This window comes from Macrotis lagotis, chromosome 8 (assembly GCF_037893015.1).
Source record: "Macrotis lagotis isolate mMagLag1 chromosome 8, bilby.v1.9.chrom.fasta, whole genome shotgun sequence".
Lineage (NCBI taxonomy): Eukaryota > Metazoa > Chordata > Mammalia > Peramelemorphia > Peramelidae > Macrotis > Macrotis lagotis.
The window spans coordinates 189,077,932-189,096,979 of record NC_133665.1 but is presented as its reverse complement, the minus strand read 5'-3'; the positions used below and the strand labels follow the sequence as shown (position 1 = coordinate 189,096,979).

Genomic DNA, 19,048 nt, shown 5'->3' with positions numbered 1-19,048 from the left:
TACAATTGCTTTCATTGATACTCAAAGTGAGAAAGCCAGGTCCAAAATTCTTCATATGCCTCAGTTTTTCCTTGTTAAAATCCACAAGGAACAACTGATTAGCAAAGGACTGAAACAAAAGGCTTGGGGATTCAGGTGGTGAGCAAACTAAGAATTCTCTAAACAATCATAAACTGTTAGAGAGTTCAGGTTATTGCATCATTATGAAAATATATTGATACACTATGGATGATGAGACATTACTGTTAGCCCATGCTAAGGAAAAAATCCCCTAAGAGACAAGTTCAGAGATTCAATAGAGAAATGATTTTAAGGTATCCTTTGAGCTGGAATTTCTTAAAAAGTTTTTTCCTTTGGGGTGAAAAAAATGGTATGCACATACCTCTATAATATTTCCTGCCTGCTAAATAATTATTTCTTGGTATGCATTTGGCTTTTTCAGATGAATGGGTGTCAGTGCAAAACACAAAAATGGGCTGACTTTTCCCCAATAGTAATTAAATTGCAAACAAAACCCTCTTAATCATGCTTCAGTACCTTCTTCAGAAATGGCAAAATGAAAAGCTAAGACTGGTAGAAATGTTAAATCAATTGAGATTGTAAAAATACGCACTTGAAGAAAGTTTAGAAAGCTGATAAACATTGTAAACTAAAGGCTTATAATGGAATTTGTATTGAAAATGGGTTCATCATGATCTTTTTATCTATATGTAGATAGAATGATACACACAAACCAGTTTGAAAGACTGGAAGAACATTAGTGTACACCTTTACTTCATCTGGCCCAGGGAAGGGGCCTTGCTTTTGTACTCTTTGTGAAACCATTTTTTTTTATTTTATCTTAAGACTTAAATTACATATCAAAGAATTTCCAATATAGGCACATTAACAATAGCAAAACAGTTGTTTTCATTTTCAAAATCTTCCCCAAATATTTACTTTAAAGCATACAACTTCTGATTGTAGTCTTTTAAAAAAATTAATCACTTTTTTTTTTCTAGTCAACAAAAGTATAATACTGAATAAACTGACAATCTGCCCTTGGGCCTAGGATAAATGTACAGTTTTAATGCCTCCTAATCACACAAATCAATATAAGATTTTTGTACTTGTGCATGACCTTCTTGAAATTATCCCTCCATTTTGGCAGAATCAGAATGAGTGTGGGCTATTTGATAAAAAACACTAAGTGTGTGAAATAAGAGCCCTCATCACTTCTGCCAGACTCCTCTTGACAGAATGATGATAGAAGCATCACATCCCTGGGAGAGTAAATGCAAACTGACAAGAGATGAGCCTTTAGATGTTGAATATAATCTAGAATTGCGCTTGGAGTGTCTTATTATCTTGTCTTTTGATGTCTGAAGGGGTGGCTCATTGTTAGAAAAAGGAAAGCCCTCACACATCTTTGCCATCTTTAAAAATTGTTTGGCCTTTAACAACTGCTTTTCCAACTAATGTCCATTTCTTCTGACAATAAATATGGCAGGTCGTCAGAAAGTGACAAACAATTTACTTTCCTTGCCACACTTTTATGGGTTTTGAGAGCTCATGTGGAAGGAAGCGGCTCTTTAAAAGCACTTGGAAATTAGCAGCATTACAAATGTTAAGATGAGGCTCTGTGTGCAGATACTCTTATGGGGCTACTCATTACACTGATTTCCCGTGGTTTCTGGCTTGATGTTGTACCTACTGTTGCTAGATTCTTAAGGCTGTCCAAATTCTTTCTTTATCACTGACTAGTTTTAGTCAATGAAAAGCAACCTTCAGTCTATGGAAGAACAAGGAGGTCCAATACACAGTGTAATGTAGACTATTGCCAATCATGATGGGAAAAAAAATCATCTTTGTTAGCTCCAGATCAATATCAGCAATGGGGACAGCCTACTTCACTTCTTAGGCAAACCCTTGTCGCTTTGCCGTTCCCAGCTACCACTTCCATGGGCTCTTACCCTTCAGTCCCAACCACTCGATTTGAAAAAAAAAAAACCTTCCAAGTTTAATGATGCCCCCAGATCAATAGGATTCCTTAGCAACTAAATCACAGTCGCTCGCTAGTTTTTCTGTCACAAAGTCAGGGTTTTGCGAAAGCATTCAAGTCCTTTTCTGGAACCTCCGTCACTCGGCAAATCCATAAGAATTCTCTACACGATCATAAACTGTTAGAGAGTTCAGGTTATTGTATCATTACAAAAACATATTGATACACTATGGATGATGAGACACAGAGCCGCTGTTAGCCCAGTGCAATCATTGGAATGCTATCAGCCATATCAGACTGGATTGGAAATCCCTTCCCCTACCCCCCAAAAGGCAAATGTAATATATGTACCTTTAAAGCATGGGCACTGACTTTTTAAAAAGCTAACTAATCCCGTGTAGGTATACATCTGTTTATTGCAACATTTCTAAGGATAAGAAGGGAATTTCCTGATGGAGAGGAAAGGACCTCAGTTTATGATGGAGAATGGCTCATTACTGTCTACTTTTAAAATGAAATATTTAAGGAGTCATCTTGAGATTTTATAAACAACAATATTAAGAACCACTATTTATTTGGTTTCTTAGGTGAGCAAAGTGTTTTCAAGACATTCATTTATTTGAGACTCACAATTCTCTGAGGGAACCCATTTTACAGATGAGGGAGCTGAAGGTCAGAGAAGTGAAATGACTTTTCCACTTTATAAAGCTAATAAGTGCCAGAGAGAGAATTTGAACCCAGATCTTCTGGTCTCCCAGTTCAACACTATTCAACTGAGTTGTCAGTCTTCATTTGAGCCAATATGCTACTTCTGGAATAGCTTTATATAGTAACTGCTAGCATTTGTAGCATACTTTAAGGCTTACAAAGTAGTTTAGACATTTTTCATTTGATCCACACAACAATCCTGGGAAGTAGGTGCCATTATTACTACCATTTTATGGAGGAGAAAATTGAGGTAGACAATGGTTAAGTGACTTGCCTAGGGCCACCCAACTAGTAAGGTTCTGAAGGGGGATTTTAATTCAGATCTTCCTCCTCCTAGATGTAGTGCTCTCTCCAACTATCTATCTACAATGCTATATTAAGTCAGACCATAAAGAGATATTTCTGCACTCATTAAATCTCAACCACTCACTGTGTTGGGGAAATGGCTCCTGTCAAAAAGCCTGATTGGAAACCCTTTCCCCTTCAAAAACAGTCTGTAGAAACTCTTCTCCAGAATAGTCTTAGAGGCCTGCAAATCAAGAAACAACTTTGCATGTGGGGATGAAGTTGAAAAAGTCTGTCATAAAGGTGACACCAATGAATGCCACCTGTCCCAGCCTTACTCCTTTTTGGTGACTAGCATCCATTTTCTATCTCCTTCTATTTGCCCTAGTGAAGAACATAACAAGACCAGGGTGACAGGTGAAATGACATTCCAAGGCCAGACCTGTTTCTTCAGATCCTGTGGAAAGTTCTTGAGTTGCTAGTACCAGATTTCAGGGCAAACATTTTCTACCGATTCTCTACAGGGAAAACATTTTCTACTCTACCCTAATTCTCAAATGAATTAAATAGTTTGAGATTTCACATCAGACACAACCCTTACTTCACTCTGCTCCAACTAGAGCATCCCCAGAAGGAGGTTCTGAATTGAAAAAGAATGACAACTAATGCCAGCCAACAATTACCTTGAAAAAATTAGACTCTTTTTTACTCTGACACATCGATACTGGCGACTTGCACCCTAGGGCTCCCCTTTCCCTGATTTTTGTGACCATCTTAAGACAACTTAGGACAGTTTTGTGATTTGCTATGAATGAAAATAATTTACTCCCTGATGACCTTCTAAGTAATGAGTCTCTCTGAACTGAGAGTGGTAGTCCCCTGGCAAGTGTGACTCAGGAACTTTTCTAGCTTGGTTAGGCCTCTATAAATTTGTACATTATAGACTACTGGAACCCTGGGTTACTTCTATCTCAGGGGAAATATGAGAGGAAGACTTCAGTGGAGGAATCTTTGCACAAATATGTAAATAAAAGCACCATATCTTTGTCTCTAAAGATTAGAGCTAAATAGAGGAGTGGAAAGGAGTGTGTGTGTGTGTGTGTGTGTGTATGCGTGTGTGTGTTTAAGTATATGAGTATGTGTGTGTGTGTGTGTGTGTGTGTGTGTGTGTATGAGGAGAAGAGAGTGGGCAGACCCATAATTTCATCAGTAGGGGAACTCCCAGTGTGAAAAATTCCTCCACAGATACAACTTTTTTTTTTTTTAACTGTGGTTTTTTGAGAGTTGCCTGAGATTTTGGGACATTGAGTGATTTGTTGAGAGATGTACAATCAGTATGACTCAGAGACAAGGTTTGATTCTAACTATATCCACTCCCACATGACCAGTGTTAAACAATGGGAAGATACTACCCTTCTAATGCTACCTAAACCCACCCCTGAGGAGTAACTGAATACATATATAGCTCATGAATGATTAAATACAATTTCTCTGTGTTAGACAAATGGCATTTTAACAGGTCTTATATCTTGAAGAATTGTACATTTGTAAGTAATGAAAATAGTGCGACAAAACCCTTTGGAGTGTTTAGATCCTTCCAAAGCTGACCAGCCTTTTTATCCCTTTCAAGACGCATTTCCAAAGTGTTAACATATTCTAGAGCTCCTGGATGTCTTTGATCAATGGAATAATGTGTTTGCAGAAGGTCCATGTTGTTTTCTTTTGAGAGAAAGATGGAGACTTACTTTCCTTCTGAGGCTGCTGAAAGTCAAGCTGCCATTACTCTCCATCCCTTAGTTGGATATTAATTTAAATGAGCTTAAGCAAAAGCCATTTGATATCCAAGTAAATTGAGAATTGCATTTAAAAGAGATTGTAGGAATAGCACAACTGGAAACAGCTTATAATTGTAAATTAGCTTTAATCAATTTTGTGTTGAACATACAGGGGCTATTTGCTGACTCTGCATGGTCATCCATACAACAGAAACCACAGTCACATACACATGAGGTCCAAGACGCACAAACATTTAGATGGCTTCTGAATTCCACACAGTCCCTTCACACTGGGCAGGGTGAAGAAGAGAGAGTAGAGTCTGTTATTTCTAAGGCCTGAGTTGAAAGCTTGGTTAAGCTCCTCTTTCCCAGCTTTCGGCAGCCCTCCACCACCCTTGGGACCTTTCCTCCTTCATTAGGCAGATGAAACTCTTGGGGGACCCAAACTGCAGGAGTGCAACAGTTTGCCAAACAGGAGCAGTCTCAGAAAGGAAGATGAAACGGTTTAAACCAGGACAATCAGACGGCAAGTCTCAAGGCAAACATCGAGCCGAATTGCTAAAGAAACCTTTTCATGTTTACTGTTAGGAAGGAGCACATGGAAAGCAGTTTTAAGAAGCCGTTTCATTCTCTCCCCGATGTTGGGGCGCACATTGAGCCTCATGGCTGGAAAGAGACACATTTTGCCAGAGCAAACTCAAGATGTATTTCCCTTACAGTGAGCTGGAGGATTCCCCAGACTTCTGCCCATGAGTTCACAGAAACCAATATTACTGTGTTTCTCTAAGTGTAGGCACGTAGGTGTCTGTTCATATTTTGAAGGAGTGTTGCTGGGGATACAACCAAAGAGGTTGGCTATTAACACTTTGAGCAGTCAGAGTGGGCTCAGGAGTCTTTAGAAAAATTAGAGGAGTTCATTTTTCTTGTCCCTTTTAGAAATACTACCAAGGTATTTTTGAGATGCACATTTGGAGTGAGAACTACTTATTCACCATCCTGTGTATTTGGAAAGAAAAATGTCATCTCTCTCACCACATCTTGGAACAAAAGAGGCAGTCAGATTTTTTTTTTTAAAAAAAGAGAAATATTAGGGTCTTTCTATCTTAAGTAGGTGGGGTTTTATTTCCTCCAAACACTTACAAAGCAAACTCAATTTCAATTTCTCTGGGAAGGACAAGCTTCTTTGAGCCAGCCAAGCTCCAACACTATTCTTTTCTCAGTGACCTCTGCTTTCACGCTAAAAGGGGCTTAGTCCTGTTTCTGATAGCAGCAAAACAGTATCACATTGAAGAGCAAGAGATGTTACCGTCCAAGTGTGCCCTGGCTTCCTACTGTTATGGGTTCAGACTTCTCTCCAGCTAGAGAGATGCAAGGGGGGAATTTACATTAAAGGAAAGAAATACTGTCCAATTACTTTAAGGACAGGGGGAGGGGAGGGGAGACACAGGGGCATTGATGGAAGCCCAAAGGGATTCCTTCTAAAGGAACCGAATTGGAATGTTTCAATAATGTTATATGTTGAAATCAGACACACAAAAGGAAGAGTACTTAAAGCTTTAGAAATAAACAAGTATTACTATATGCAATTGATAAATATATATTTATAAATATATATCAAATGTTTGATGAATACAATTCACATGCATGTCTCTGGATTTATATATACACACACATACATATGCATTACCCCCACACCAATGAAATAACAGGTCCAATCTCCCTGAGTATGTATAGGCATATGTATATATTTAATGTATGTGCACATTATTTATATCTATCTATTTATCTATCTATCTATATATATATAAATGTTCATTGCCAAGTTTTTCTCATTAGAAGGGAAAGGAGTGACTTGGAAGTGAATTTTTTAAAAGGTCACTATGAGTATGATGATAAAAATTGTTAAATGGTATCAATAAAGAAGAAATCAGAACTGAGCATGCCAAGAGAGAGCAGAGCCAGGTAGACAACCAAACAAGAAAAATCTAGAGCTCCATAGGATATTAAAGAGGAAACCAACCCACTAGAGAATGGCAACTGTTACTATGAGCTTTCACCAGCTACCTCTGCCTTTGGATATTTTTTAAAAATTTATTAACCTGACAGCAGGAAACTTTCTCCAGATTGCCCCCTGACAGGGTGCCAGCTTAGTATAAGCACTTTTCCATCTTTTTTCTTTAGCATAGAAAAATCAGGAGCCATGTTTAAGTGGTGCCAGGTGACTGTTTGGACTTACTCTGTCTAAGCCCAGATTCATTCCCACGGAGGGCCCAGGTAATCAAAAGTCAATGGAGAGCAAAATGTCACTGTGGGGTCTTTCCTTCCCTATTCCCATCCACTTCCTTTTTAATGTGTGAATGTCTGATGTATTATTAATCATTAAACAGAAACCAACAAGATTCTCAATCAAAGAAAGCATCAGCTTTCTCCCAAATTTTTTGTTTGCTGCCAAATAACAAATAAATATCCTTTGAAACCTTTAGCCACTTATGTCTTTTCTTTCACAGGGGATGGCAGGCAGAGGGAAGAATTTGATTTGGTTAATTCTTGAAAAGAATAATGTCCACCAGGTCACTGTCAAGTGATTGTATTTGTTTCAAGATTTAGACCCCTTTGAGCTAGAAATGTTGATTAAAGCTCCTCTCTCTCTCTCTCTCTCTCTCTCTCTCTCTCTCTCTCTCACACACACACACACACACACACACACACACACACACACAGAGCGCACTTTTTTGCTTACTATGAATTATTCTGTAGTTTGGATGGTAGGAAAGCTTCATATTAGCAAGCCAACTCTGTGGGGGGGGGACAACACAAAAATGGGAGACTTTACTCGACTGAAATGCAATTGTTCTAGAAAGCATTCAGATAGTGATTATTTTAGGATTATTCTAAAGTGATCTGGGATATTTAAAGTAAGCTAGAATACAATGCATCACAAGAAATAAAATCTAAGACCACCTCATTAGGAATTTCATTCGTTGACTTCTCACATTGTGCTTGGCTATAAAGTATGTCTCACTACAAAACAAGCACAGTCAAAGGCAGACAAAGATCCAGGCAGACAGACTGAGAGACATACAGGTAACCTTCTCCTCACCTTCGAACCTCTGACCTGAGGACATCAGGCTTCTCTGGAAGAAGGACAAGAGAAAGGATAAATCCACTTTCTTATGTCACATTCTGTGAGCTGTTCTCTATCCGAGCACTGCTGGGAAACGCTGATGGTTTAGTGACAATGATACACAGGTTTGGACATTGAAGGATTCTTACAAGATGCTTAAAAGAGTGGGGTCCCTTCCTCATGTGCAGCTAGCTTTATTTTTATGAAGCTATAAATATACGTAAATGACAACTAATATTGTCACAACACACAGCATCTTCACTGGATAACAACCACTGTGTGTTCGATTAAAGAGCTGTAAGAAACATTTCTAAATACACATGATTTCCCTTGATCACCAGTTATCAAAGCACATCCAGAGATACCATTCTGATTCTATCACCATTAGTTTCTGATTTAATTGAGCAGAATGCCGTTTATCCCTGGCATAAAACAAACAAACTTAAAATCACCACATCATCACAGGAATAAATTCTCAAATTATGTCATGAGCAATTTTTTTGGTTTTCTGCTTATAAGACTAAATTTGCCAATGAAACTCTTTTTTTTTAACCCCAGAAATGTGAATTTTTGCTCTGATAAAAATAAGGCAACTCTTAAATTTCCCGAAGCAAAATAAACATTCCACTCAAGCATTTCTCTGTCAGATCCTAAATATGTCCTACCACCACCCACCAAATTCCTCCTGGGGTGAGGCCCTGTGTTCCAAGGTCTTGCCCTTAATACATTTTATGAGCAAATTATTAACAGCAAAAGCATGAGGTTCCTGAATGAGAGCCTTAAATATAGGGATGAAATCAGTGATAATGTAACAGGGGCCACCATTTGTCTAAGCTCAGACGTCCCCACAATCCCCCACCAATGACCTCAACTCTGACCTGCAGAGACCACTGTCTCAAGGGGTGAAAGACAATTTATTCTTTCATTCTTTTGTGCTGAAAATGACTCTGCTGCAATAAATTCTAATCGAGCTGAACTGGATGATGCTTTTCAAAAAATTCTGAAAATAAATATTTTCTGTAAAAGAGATAGCAGAGTGCATAAGGTAGACCCAGTCCACCCACCCTCCCACCCAACCCCTTAGATAGAAGAATTTCTAGCAAAGATTCTTCAACCTAACTTGGAATCCATTTCAGAGAGTTTACAGATACCAGATACCCACTCTTTGAAGCCTAGTTACATGCATGCAATGCCTTTTACCCTGGAAAAATTCAGCATCATTAACCACACAGGCATCAATTTTGCTTTTAGGTGCTCTGTTTCGGTTATGTTTTGTTGAAGCCTCAGTACAAAGCACTGCCCATTTCAAGTCTAGTCCAGTGCTACTCGAAGGCAAAATCTGAGCAGAGAGCCACGTCATCACTGGATGAAAAGCAATCATGAGGCTGAACTTGAAACAAGTAAAATTTTCCCAGGAGGAGACATGCTAACAATTCATCCTTCGATGCTCAAATAGAAGAGAGGAACTATTTAAGACATGTTTCCATGAGGCCTAACTTTTCAGGCTGAATAAAGCAAACGGACTCCATAGATTACTTTATCCAATCTATAGTCTTATAGGCACCATTCCTCTTATCAAATAGTGGCTGCAATTATTTGAAATTCTGATTACCCCCTTTCTGGGAATGTAGGATGGGCCCCCAAACTGCAGAGAGAATGATGGTTCTGATGATGCATGGGGTAGAAATGTTACTAAAGAGACATGCTCTCCTCTTCAGCCTAAAGGTCACCTGTGATCATGGTACAGTGTGAACCTTGTTAAGGAGATAGTAAACGATGGCCCTGTAGGATATCCCTCCTTTCCTCCTCCATAGAAAGCATGGGAAGACAAGGGGACCCCAGGGCAGTCCTGCCCTGACACAGGAACTGGCTTTGCACATTCAGGGGGGCTTCCTGTCAAGCCATCAAGTCAACCCAAGAAGCAGCTTTTTCTCTGGATTTAAACAAATAAATAACACCCCAGTTAATGATTTCTAGGCCCAGGCTCCTCCACACGAGGCAGATTTATCTCTCATAAGTGTGCTATCATGCTGACGGCCCTGCAAGTTAAGCAAAGCATTACCCCTGATATAATTACTTCAGAGAACACAGGGGCCCTCTTTGGAACTTCCTGCTCACTCTGGCATCTGGCCGCTCGCTTCTCCTTCTGCCCTTCTGAGCTCTTCAAAGCACTGGCGATTTTTGCTCAGTACATTTCCCCCAGATGCTCTAAGTGTCGGGGTATAATTTAGGGGAAAAAAACATAAAGGAGCTGATTGTTCCTGGGATTGCTTTTGTTCATCCCCAGAGGGCTTTGCAGGGGGCTGGGTCAGCACCAAAGGTGGCAAGAGGCTAGGATTCAGGCATCAGCTCTGAGCCACCCAATGAAAGCTGGATGGGAGACCCTCCCCTGGAGCCAACAGAGCAACACAGGACAATGGCAAAGGCATGAAAAAATGAGCCTCTTTGTTTGCCTTGGTTCCTAATCCTACTCTTGGGTGCTTTGTGAATCTTGGCCAAAAACACTCCACAGTATCATCCTTTCCCCCTGCCTTGGTTTTAGTGTGAGGGGCTCTACTGGAGCCTAGAGGATGCCTTCCTGTCCACTGCTCTCATTTCCGTTTCCTGATTTTTTTTTAAAAGAGAAAAACAGAGTTTTGAGAAGAATGCTGCATGATCTCAAATATTCTCCCAAATGCAAGTCTCCCTGGAAAAGACACAATAGAAGACTTGGCCCTAATGGAAAATGTCGAGCAAAACAATCTTCTTTGTTTCAGTGTAGGGAAACTGTTTTGTAGGTGTTGCTTGCTCCCACTGGAACAGGATTCATGAAATGCTCTCCGGACAGCTCAAGTCAAGGGAGACAGACTGTGCCTGGTGAAGTTTATTCTTCAAGTCAAGGCTAAGTTCTTGGTCCAGGCGGTCCCCAGGGTATATTAAGCCAGCCCCCGCAGGAATGTGATCCTCTCCATATTTCTCAACAATGTCTACAGGAAATTGAAGGACAAAGGTCTAGCTTGCATTTGGAAATCTATAACTCCCTTCTCCTCATCCCCTTTTGCTTCTGTTTCCAGAAATGAGCCTTATTTTCTCACTCTGCTGCCCATATAATTAAAAGCTGGGACCCATTGACAATAAGCCTGAAATGCCACATAAACACTGGGAAAGAGAAAAAAAAAACCCTTTCCTGGGCTTAGAGAACACATAGGGGCTCCCCGGTCTATCCTCACAGGACGTCAAGTGAAGGAAATCATAACATAAAGACCTAAAGGATGAAGCATCTAAAGCCAAAGGTATCCAGAAGAAAAATGGCCCAAGAGCCAACATGTCATTCTCCAATCACAAGCTCCCTAAACTTTTTTTTTTTCAGGTTTAGCAAAAGACTGTGCCTCTCCTTATTATTACTGATAATTTCATTCGTTTTTCCTCTTGGCTTATCCCCCAGGGGGGAAAAAAGTTGCCAACCATTATCCCTGTTTGCGAACTTGCAGAAATGCAGAAGAGCGCTGCCCACTCTCAGCGTGATAAGCTACTGGTTCATTTGTGGGTTTACTTGAGAGGAAGCTAGTCAGTCCGAAGGACAGGAGGAGCTGTGGCAGGGGCAGCCACTGATAAGGATTCCTGCTCACTTGCCGGCCTGGCTCTTTTCAGCTCAGTAATACATCATCTATAGTTAATGTGGAATTCACTGCATGAGGGTCAAAAAACTATTCAATATTGATCTTTTCAGGCAGATTAAAACTCCATAAGCTTTTAAAATATTTTTTATAAGCGCATCACTTGACCCATCTCTCCCTCACCTCTCCCTCTTCCCCAACAAACTAAGGCAAGGGGCATTTCAGGAGAAAGTGTTTGCAGCTAATAATGCTTTCCATGCAGTTTAGAATTCACTCCACGTCACAATATCATGTTCAAAAGAGGCCGAGATGAGAATGTTGGCCTTGTCCCATAAATACTGAAGCCAGGACGGCTGATTTCCACTGAAGAAAGGTGGCCGGCACCCTCCTAAAACTGGACTCGAGTCTACTGTCAAGTCATCACACTATCTGGATTTGTGGTGCCTTTTAGCACCTCGCCCAAGCTTGCGCATCAGTTTCCCCAGCAGATGAGCACCACAAAAATGCGACTCTAGGTGACCCAAATGACGGAAAGAGGTGCAGTTTCAAAGCGCTGGGGAAAGGCTAGCGGCTGCCCGAGCTCCCGGGGCATGTTCTGGCCCAACTTCCACATATTAACCCGAGTTCAGACTACTTCAAAGCTCCGCTCCAGGCGGCAGGGCAGTGCTGCCCAGGGCCAGCCCGGAGAGTCTCCTTACACGGTGAGAGTAACCTGACTTTGCCAGGTCACTCTCTAGGTTTTTTAAAGTCAAGCCTGCAAGTAATGCAAAACGGAATCTTTGGGGCATAATTGTTCCGAAAGTCTGGGCCATATAATGCGGCCGAGGCGGAGACATCCGTCGCCATCCATCCGCCCGGGCCCCTCGCCTCTCTCCTTACAGACCCCTCTTGCCTGGGCCGCCTGACGGGGCGTCGTCAGGCCGGCCCGGGCGGCCGCACTCTTTTTGCTGCCCCGGGAGGGGAAGTTTGGGGCTGCTTAGACCACGGAGCTCCCAACTGCGGCTCCCCGGCCCCGGTCTCGGATGGCAACTATGTATCGGAGGGAAAGCGTGGCGCCCACTGGAGCCAGGCCACGTCCGGCCACGTCCGGCCCCTCGGCCACACCGCCAGGCTTCCGGCGGTGCCCTGGGCGGCCTGGGCAGAGCGGGCTCCCGGAGGATGCCTCCCCGCCTCTCCTTGCACTCCGGGGCAGAGCCCCCTCCCTGCCTCGGAGCGGCCGCTCAGCCCCCCAGGGAGCGGGGATCCCTGCCCGGTGCCCACCTGGAGGCGGAGGGCGCCCCGACGCTAAGCGTCGCCCCTTCCTCTCTCCCTCGCCCCCCCCCCCCCGGCTCCTGCGGCCGAAGCCCGGACACACAGGTGGCTTAGACGGCGGCGTGCCCCAACTTAGTGGCGGGGCTCAAAGTTTGGAGGCGTCGGGGCAGCCGGCCCCCGCGGGGGGCCGGGGGGAGGGGAGGGCTTCTGGACCCCCGAGCCGCCGAAGCGCGATCCGTGGTGGCCACACTTACCGAAGAGCTTGCTGGGAGCGTCCTGGCTGTCATTGGGCTCCCCGGGCGCGAGCAGGGGCTCAGGGAGCTCGCTGTCTGGAGTGGCCGCCTGGTCCTCGCCTCGCAGCTCTGCGTTCATTTCACTGGGCGCTGACAGCAGCAGCGGGGGCTTCCTGACTTGTCCAGCTATCATTGGATCCTAAGACGGGGACGGGGCGAGGGGGGAAGAAAGTGGCAGCGCTGTTAGCTGGCTGGCGTGCTCGCGCTCCCTCGCGCTCCCTCTCTCTCTCCCCCTCTCTCTCTCCCCCTCTCTCTCTCCCTCTCTCTCTCTCCCTCTCTCTCCCTCTCTCTTATCTCGGGCTGCTCCTGCCGTTATTGCTGGCTGCAGTCAAGTGAAGAGCTATTACGGATCCAATGAGTTTTCCATTACTCCCCCCCCCCCCCATTAAAGTGCAGCCAGCATGGGCGAGATGCCGGGTGCTCGGAAGGGAAAACTTCTTTGAAAGCCGCACGAGCCACCCTGCCTGCACTGTGGCGTGGGCTTGGCTGGGGATGCGTTGACACCTTGTTCTGGTGTTACTAAGGAATGGGGAGGGGGGCAGGGAGGGAGAGGCAGCTGGCCTTAGGATTCAGGAACTCCCTCCCGAAGGGAGAGCAGCTCCCCAAAGCCGCTGAAAGGATCCCTCCCCTTGGCGTGGAAGGAAAGACCCCTCAGAAGAGCCGAGAAAGAAAGAAAAGGACGATGGGGCGGCCTAGGTGTAGGCAGCAGAGAGAAGATCATTTCATAGCAAACCAATACAACTTCAATTCCAAATCTGGAAGAAATGCCCTTCCCTACCCCCCAGTTCCCATATATGCTTTAAACCCCCTAGAGATAGAGTTCGGGTATAACTACAGAAGGAGGGTAAATCCCAAACCAGATGTAGCTATAGAGGGATCTCTAAAAAGTGATTCAAAAGAATGATGACTATTCTTATAAAATATTTTCTTTTAGGCTTGGGCTGCTGCCACGGCCCTCCTAGGCCATATTACAAAGAGAAACCTCCCCTCCCCCCCCCCAAACCCCCCACCCTTCCACCCAAACATTAAACTTCTTTACCCCTCCTGATTGGGATCTGTGCTTTCTCCAGTTCAGTCAGAGGGCATCTAGGGGTGAGTGGGATTCCCAAGCATCCTCTCCCAGCCAGTTGGCAAGCGAAGATGTATTGGAGTATTGGAGTAGAAAGACCAGGAGCAGAAGGGAGAGGAAGGACCCGCGTGACCTCTCTGGGCTCCCGCAGCAGCCCAAGTTCATGCCTAAGTGGCTTCTGAGCAGGGAGCAGGTGACCAGCCAGAAAGCCGCTGGGTCAGCCCGCACCCGGCTCCCATCTCTACAGTGGCCTCAGGTCGCCTGAGGGTTTTTTAATGTAGTCATGTCTGGAAAGTGGATTTGATATGACACATGATAATCTATGAAAATGTTAATCAATAGCGATAGTTTAAGCTGTCATGAAATGCACTTCTCTGGTCAATATTCATCTCCCTGAAAACAATGTCACTGTCACCAGGGCTTAATTTGCCCAGCACTTAGATATCGGACTCTGGGCGTCCATGGACGCCTCTCCCTTCAGATACTGGAGGTAAACACATTTTCTCCCTCTTTAAGGCTGGAGCACTCAGCCCACATTTAGCTGAGCCGAATCCTCCCTTTTGAATACCTTGATAGGTCCACTGGAGGGCAAAATTAATACTTAATTGAATCTCACAGTCATCAAAATAATCAATACTTTTTTATTATTTATTCTTTACAGTCTGTTGACTGTTTCAAATCTCAGAGGGAATGGGGGAAAGGATTCATGGCTCTGAAACACTGTCATTTAACAAGGTAATTTTCGGTGGGGCATTAGAGGTTGTGAAACATATAATAAAACAAAAATGGTGGCTTATAATAGGAAGAAAGAAGAGAATTATATTTCTGCCATCTAACAAAACAGGATAAATAAAAAAGCAAGGGGAGAGAGAGAGAGAGAGAGAGAGAGAGAGAGAGAGAGAGAGAGGAGATGGAGAGGGAGAGGAAGGGGGGGAGAGGGAGAAAGACTGGCTTTTGAAGGGTTTTATCATATCAAGAGCAGAGCTGAGCTTTCATAATGCTGACATTTCTCATCCTGACAATTCTAAACAAGTGGAAAGGATGAGATCGCAGATATCATCTTTCATCACATTCCCCAGCTTAAGAACCAACATGACAGCTTCTCTCCCCTTTACACTGTTAATTACTAAATAAAATACTGCTCTCTGTCAGCATTAGATTATTGCAGATAGCGTCCCCAACATTACTCCATTGTTGTGTGTGTTTGTGTGTGTGTGTGTGTGTGTGTGTGTGTGTGTGTGGTGTTTTTAGCCAATGATACCTGCCTTGAACTCTTCAGGAAATAAATTAGGCTTGTGTCTCTGTATTGTAGATATCTGAAATAAAGTCAATGGAATCGAAGTGGCTGCTCTATGGGATCGGCAAAGTAAATTGCTCATGATATATTTGCATTTTATTGACTATGTTCATTAGGTGGTGAAAATCAGACAGTATTTTGGGGAGAGGCTATGGAGAAGGAACTCTAAGTTCCTGGACTTTACCTGTTTCTTTAACCTGTCCAATGACCTTCTTGGGTCCTAAGCCACAGCCTTTGAACAGTCTTTTATTTGGGGGCTATTGACTTTACTCATTATCTTAAGGATGTATTGATCAATCAATTAATTAGATGAGTCGTTTCTTTGGAAGCCAAAAGGCTCATTTGGTATTCTGTGACAATACATGGAAATCAGATCTTGTGTCCAGAGATGTAACTAGGGTAGAGTGACTGTGCTTTGCCCAAGGGGACCAAAATTTACAGGGTGATGTCAGCACTTGCAGACCTTCTGAAGGGTAAAAGTAACTGCACATGTGATTAGCAAGCACAATTCATTAAAATAGGAAATTACTAAGCTACACATTCCTTTCTTGATTGGCTGCCTGCAGAAGAGCACTTCCATGGTCTGTCTCAGGTACCCCCTCCCCCACAGTGAAAGACTTTCCACTTTGCAGTGTCCCAAGATCTCTGTCTCTTCCCTAACACATTTTGAAGTCCCAGGGTCCCCTTCCTTCACTGACAAAAAAAAGTGAATTGACCCTGTTACCAAAGCTGCTAATTTCTAATTGTGGCTCTGATGTAACAGACTGCAGGTCCAAGCTCTGTAGCCTCAAGGAGAGATCCGGGTCCTGGCCTCTACTGGCTAGCTTAGAAAACTCTATTAGTCACTTGTAGGATCGTTAGGGAAGGTGAACATGAGATACTACTCTTTGAGAAAGCCAAATGTAATATCACAATGGCAGGGATTAGGGGTTGGGGGAGACTTCCTGCAAAGAAATCATAAACCTTTAGCTGGATGGCATATGCCTGCTGAACAAACTTGAACCCAAAATTCATACAGGAAGCAAATATTAAAAAAAAAACCTCAACCCCAATGGAACTCAAACCCATACCTCTAATATTTATTCATATGGTCATTAATGTGATTAAAAGTCGCCACATAACATATAACAACATAGATATTATCTACTTTTTTCTTTACAACAGCTCTGTGAGATAGGCACTCCTGGCAACTTCATACCCATTTCACAGCTAGCTCCAAGAGTTTAAATGACTACTTCCTACTCCCTCTCCTAGGACAAATCAGAGGGGAGTCGGACTTCATGTCTCACAGCCCAGTTCTGTCATTCATTCTAGTGGACCACACTTCTTTGTAATTGCATATAGCATGGACCTACCCGTCTTTGTATCATTCTTCTCCATATTGTTTTTAGGCACCTGGGTCTCCAATCCTGATTGCACAATGGTATTTTCAGTTTTGCTTTATTTTGTTTTCTATGCCCAGAGACCAGTTTTCAAATAGGCAAATAAGAAGTAATACAATCCTAAGAAAACTGTGGACTAAGAGAAAGTAGGCATGCAGAATCCAAGAAGGTGAATCTATCCAGTGGGTAAATAGCATATTCACAGCCATGGCATAGCTATGTTCAGTTACCCAATAGCCAAATGGCAACCATTACACAGAGGGATTTATATGGGATTTTCTGCCATTTAAACAATTGTCATCATTGATGTGGATTTGAAGAGTTACTGAATACAGTGCATTGAATTTTGTCATTTCAGTTATCGTGTACACTTGCTCCAAGATCATCTTAATTGTGTAAATGGATAAAGGGACAAACTATGCTGTGGTTTACCTTGAACAAAACATCAAATGTTTTATCACTGCTTAGTGAATACGATAACTGTAACTGGAAGGAGATTTCCTTACTATCTTTTTTTTTTTTTAACAAGATGAATCGGAGGCAGTAAGAGTAGAACACTGGGCCTGGAGGCAGAAGACCCAAAGGTAAAAATCTGGCCTTAGATACTGACTAGCTATGTGATCTTGGGCAAGTCACTTAACTTCTGTCTACCTCAACTGCTTCATTGTAGAAAGAGGATAATAATAGTATCTACTTCACAGGGTTAGGGTCAAATGTGAGGATCAAGTTAGCTGACCTATGTAAAGTTCATGCCACAATTCAAACTGGTATATTTATATTAAAGCATTATATATTATTAATGAAAACTATAAACTATCTAAAAGTAAGGATTTTGAATAAGATATCTCTGTGTTATAAAGTGCGAATCAAGGGATATAGAGTCAAATACTATCTCTGCTACTTACTATCTGTGTGCCTTTGGCTATGTTTCAACCTCCTTGGTTCTGGTTCCCTATTTATAAAGGAAGGAGACTGGAGTAGTTGATCTCTGAGGTTATTTTCAGGACTAAATACTAATATATCTATGAGAGTTTGAGTTGATAACCAAAATGCTATGATTCCCTGATTATTTCCTTCTCTTCTTCTACCAATAATTCTGAAAAAAAAAAGCTGTTGTAGAAATGAAACTAGACTTCACTCTGAGTATCATATCTTAGCAGAAAAATTACAGTCACCTGAGAAGGGAAAAAGCTTCTGTGTTTTCATTCAAACCCTAAAATTATATTACAATGAGCTCAAATTTCAGATAGTTTTTAAAAATCAACTTTTGATTATCTCCAAGCAGATTGTGGAAAGCAAGATGTTCATTCCAGGCTAATATCCATGGTCTGACTAATAAAACCAGCTACCACTCAGTGGCCTCAATCTTTCCCATTTCTTGTCTTTACTTCTTCCAAAATGAACATAGAATGTATGGGAAATAGTAGCAGTGACCACCCTTCCCCTGCTGCCACCACTACTATGGCTACCACTAGACTTGCCCAGCTGCTACCAATGTCACCAAGATCACCTCTACAACGTAGGGTCGGCAAATATCTTCACATCCACTCCCTTATTTCAGCCCCACAATCATCTATGTGGTAAATACCAGTATGACGCAGTGATAAGAATATTTTCTCTGCAGTCAGAAGACTTGAGTTCAGATCCTACCTCTAATGCTTTCTACTTGTGTGACCTTGGGCAAAGTCACTTCCTTGACCTCTCTTTTCTCAAAGCAGGCTGTTTGGGGGGGGGGGGAAGCATCCAATGATAAAAGCCCATGAAACTCCCCATCACTTGGTTAAGACCCAAACAAAATCACAGAATCAAAGAATTGGAGCTGGAAGGGGTTTCAGACCATCTATCCTATTGAAAGAAATTCTCACAGTATTTATTGAACTCTCCAAAGAAGAAGCACCTACCATTTGCTTCAAGCAATCCATTCTACTTTGGGATGGACAACTCTAATTTTGTTCCTCTGATATCAAGCCTAAATGACCTCATTCCACCATCCATTACTCTGGTTGCTATCTGGTCCAACCAGGACTAGTTGAATCCCTCCTTTGAATGACAATCTTTTATATATTTGAAAACAGCTAACATGTCATCCCTGAGTCTAAGCTTCTCTAGGCTACATATTCTGTTACTTCAACCAATTCTCATAGGATATGGACTCAAGGCTCTTCACTGTTGTACTTGTCCCACTCTGATTGTTTTCTAGCTTAATATGATCTTTTGACTGTACTATAATTTCATTGGTGTGAGCATTTCTTTCCCCAACACAGATCAGAACCAGTTTATCAATAAC

General features: G+C 42.5%; 1 protein-coding gene across 2 annotated transcripts in view; it reads right to left on the bottom strand.

The window, feature by feature from the left end:
* POU6F2 (POU class 6 homeobox 2) overlaps positions 1–19,048 on the bottom strand; it is a 486,502-nt gene that overhangs the window by 372,745 nt on the left and 94,709 nt on the right. The window contains exons 1-2 of one of the 2 annotated variants that reach the window (XM_074199214.1): positions 15,940–15,948; positions 12,975–13,152 (exon numbers count right to left, since the gene is read on the bottom strand). In XM_074199214.1, the coding sequence (XP_074055315.1) occupies positions 12,975–13,146 (172 nt within the window). In that variant the 5' untranslated portion in view covers positions 13,147–13,152; positions 15,940–15,948. Of the gene's footprint in view, positions 1–12,974; positions 13,153–15,939; positions 15,949–19,048 lie in introns of those variants that run through there. The other variant, XM_074199213.1, reaches the window with a different exon arrangement.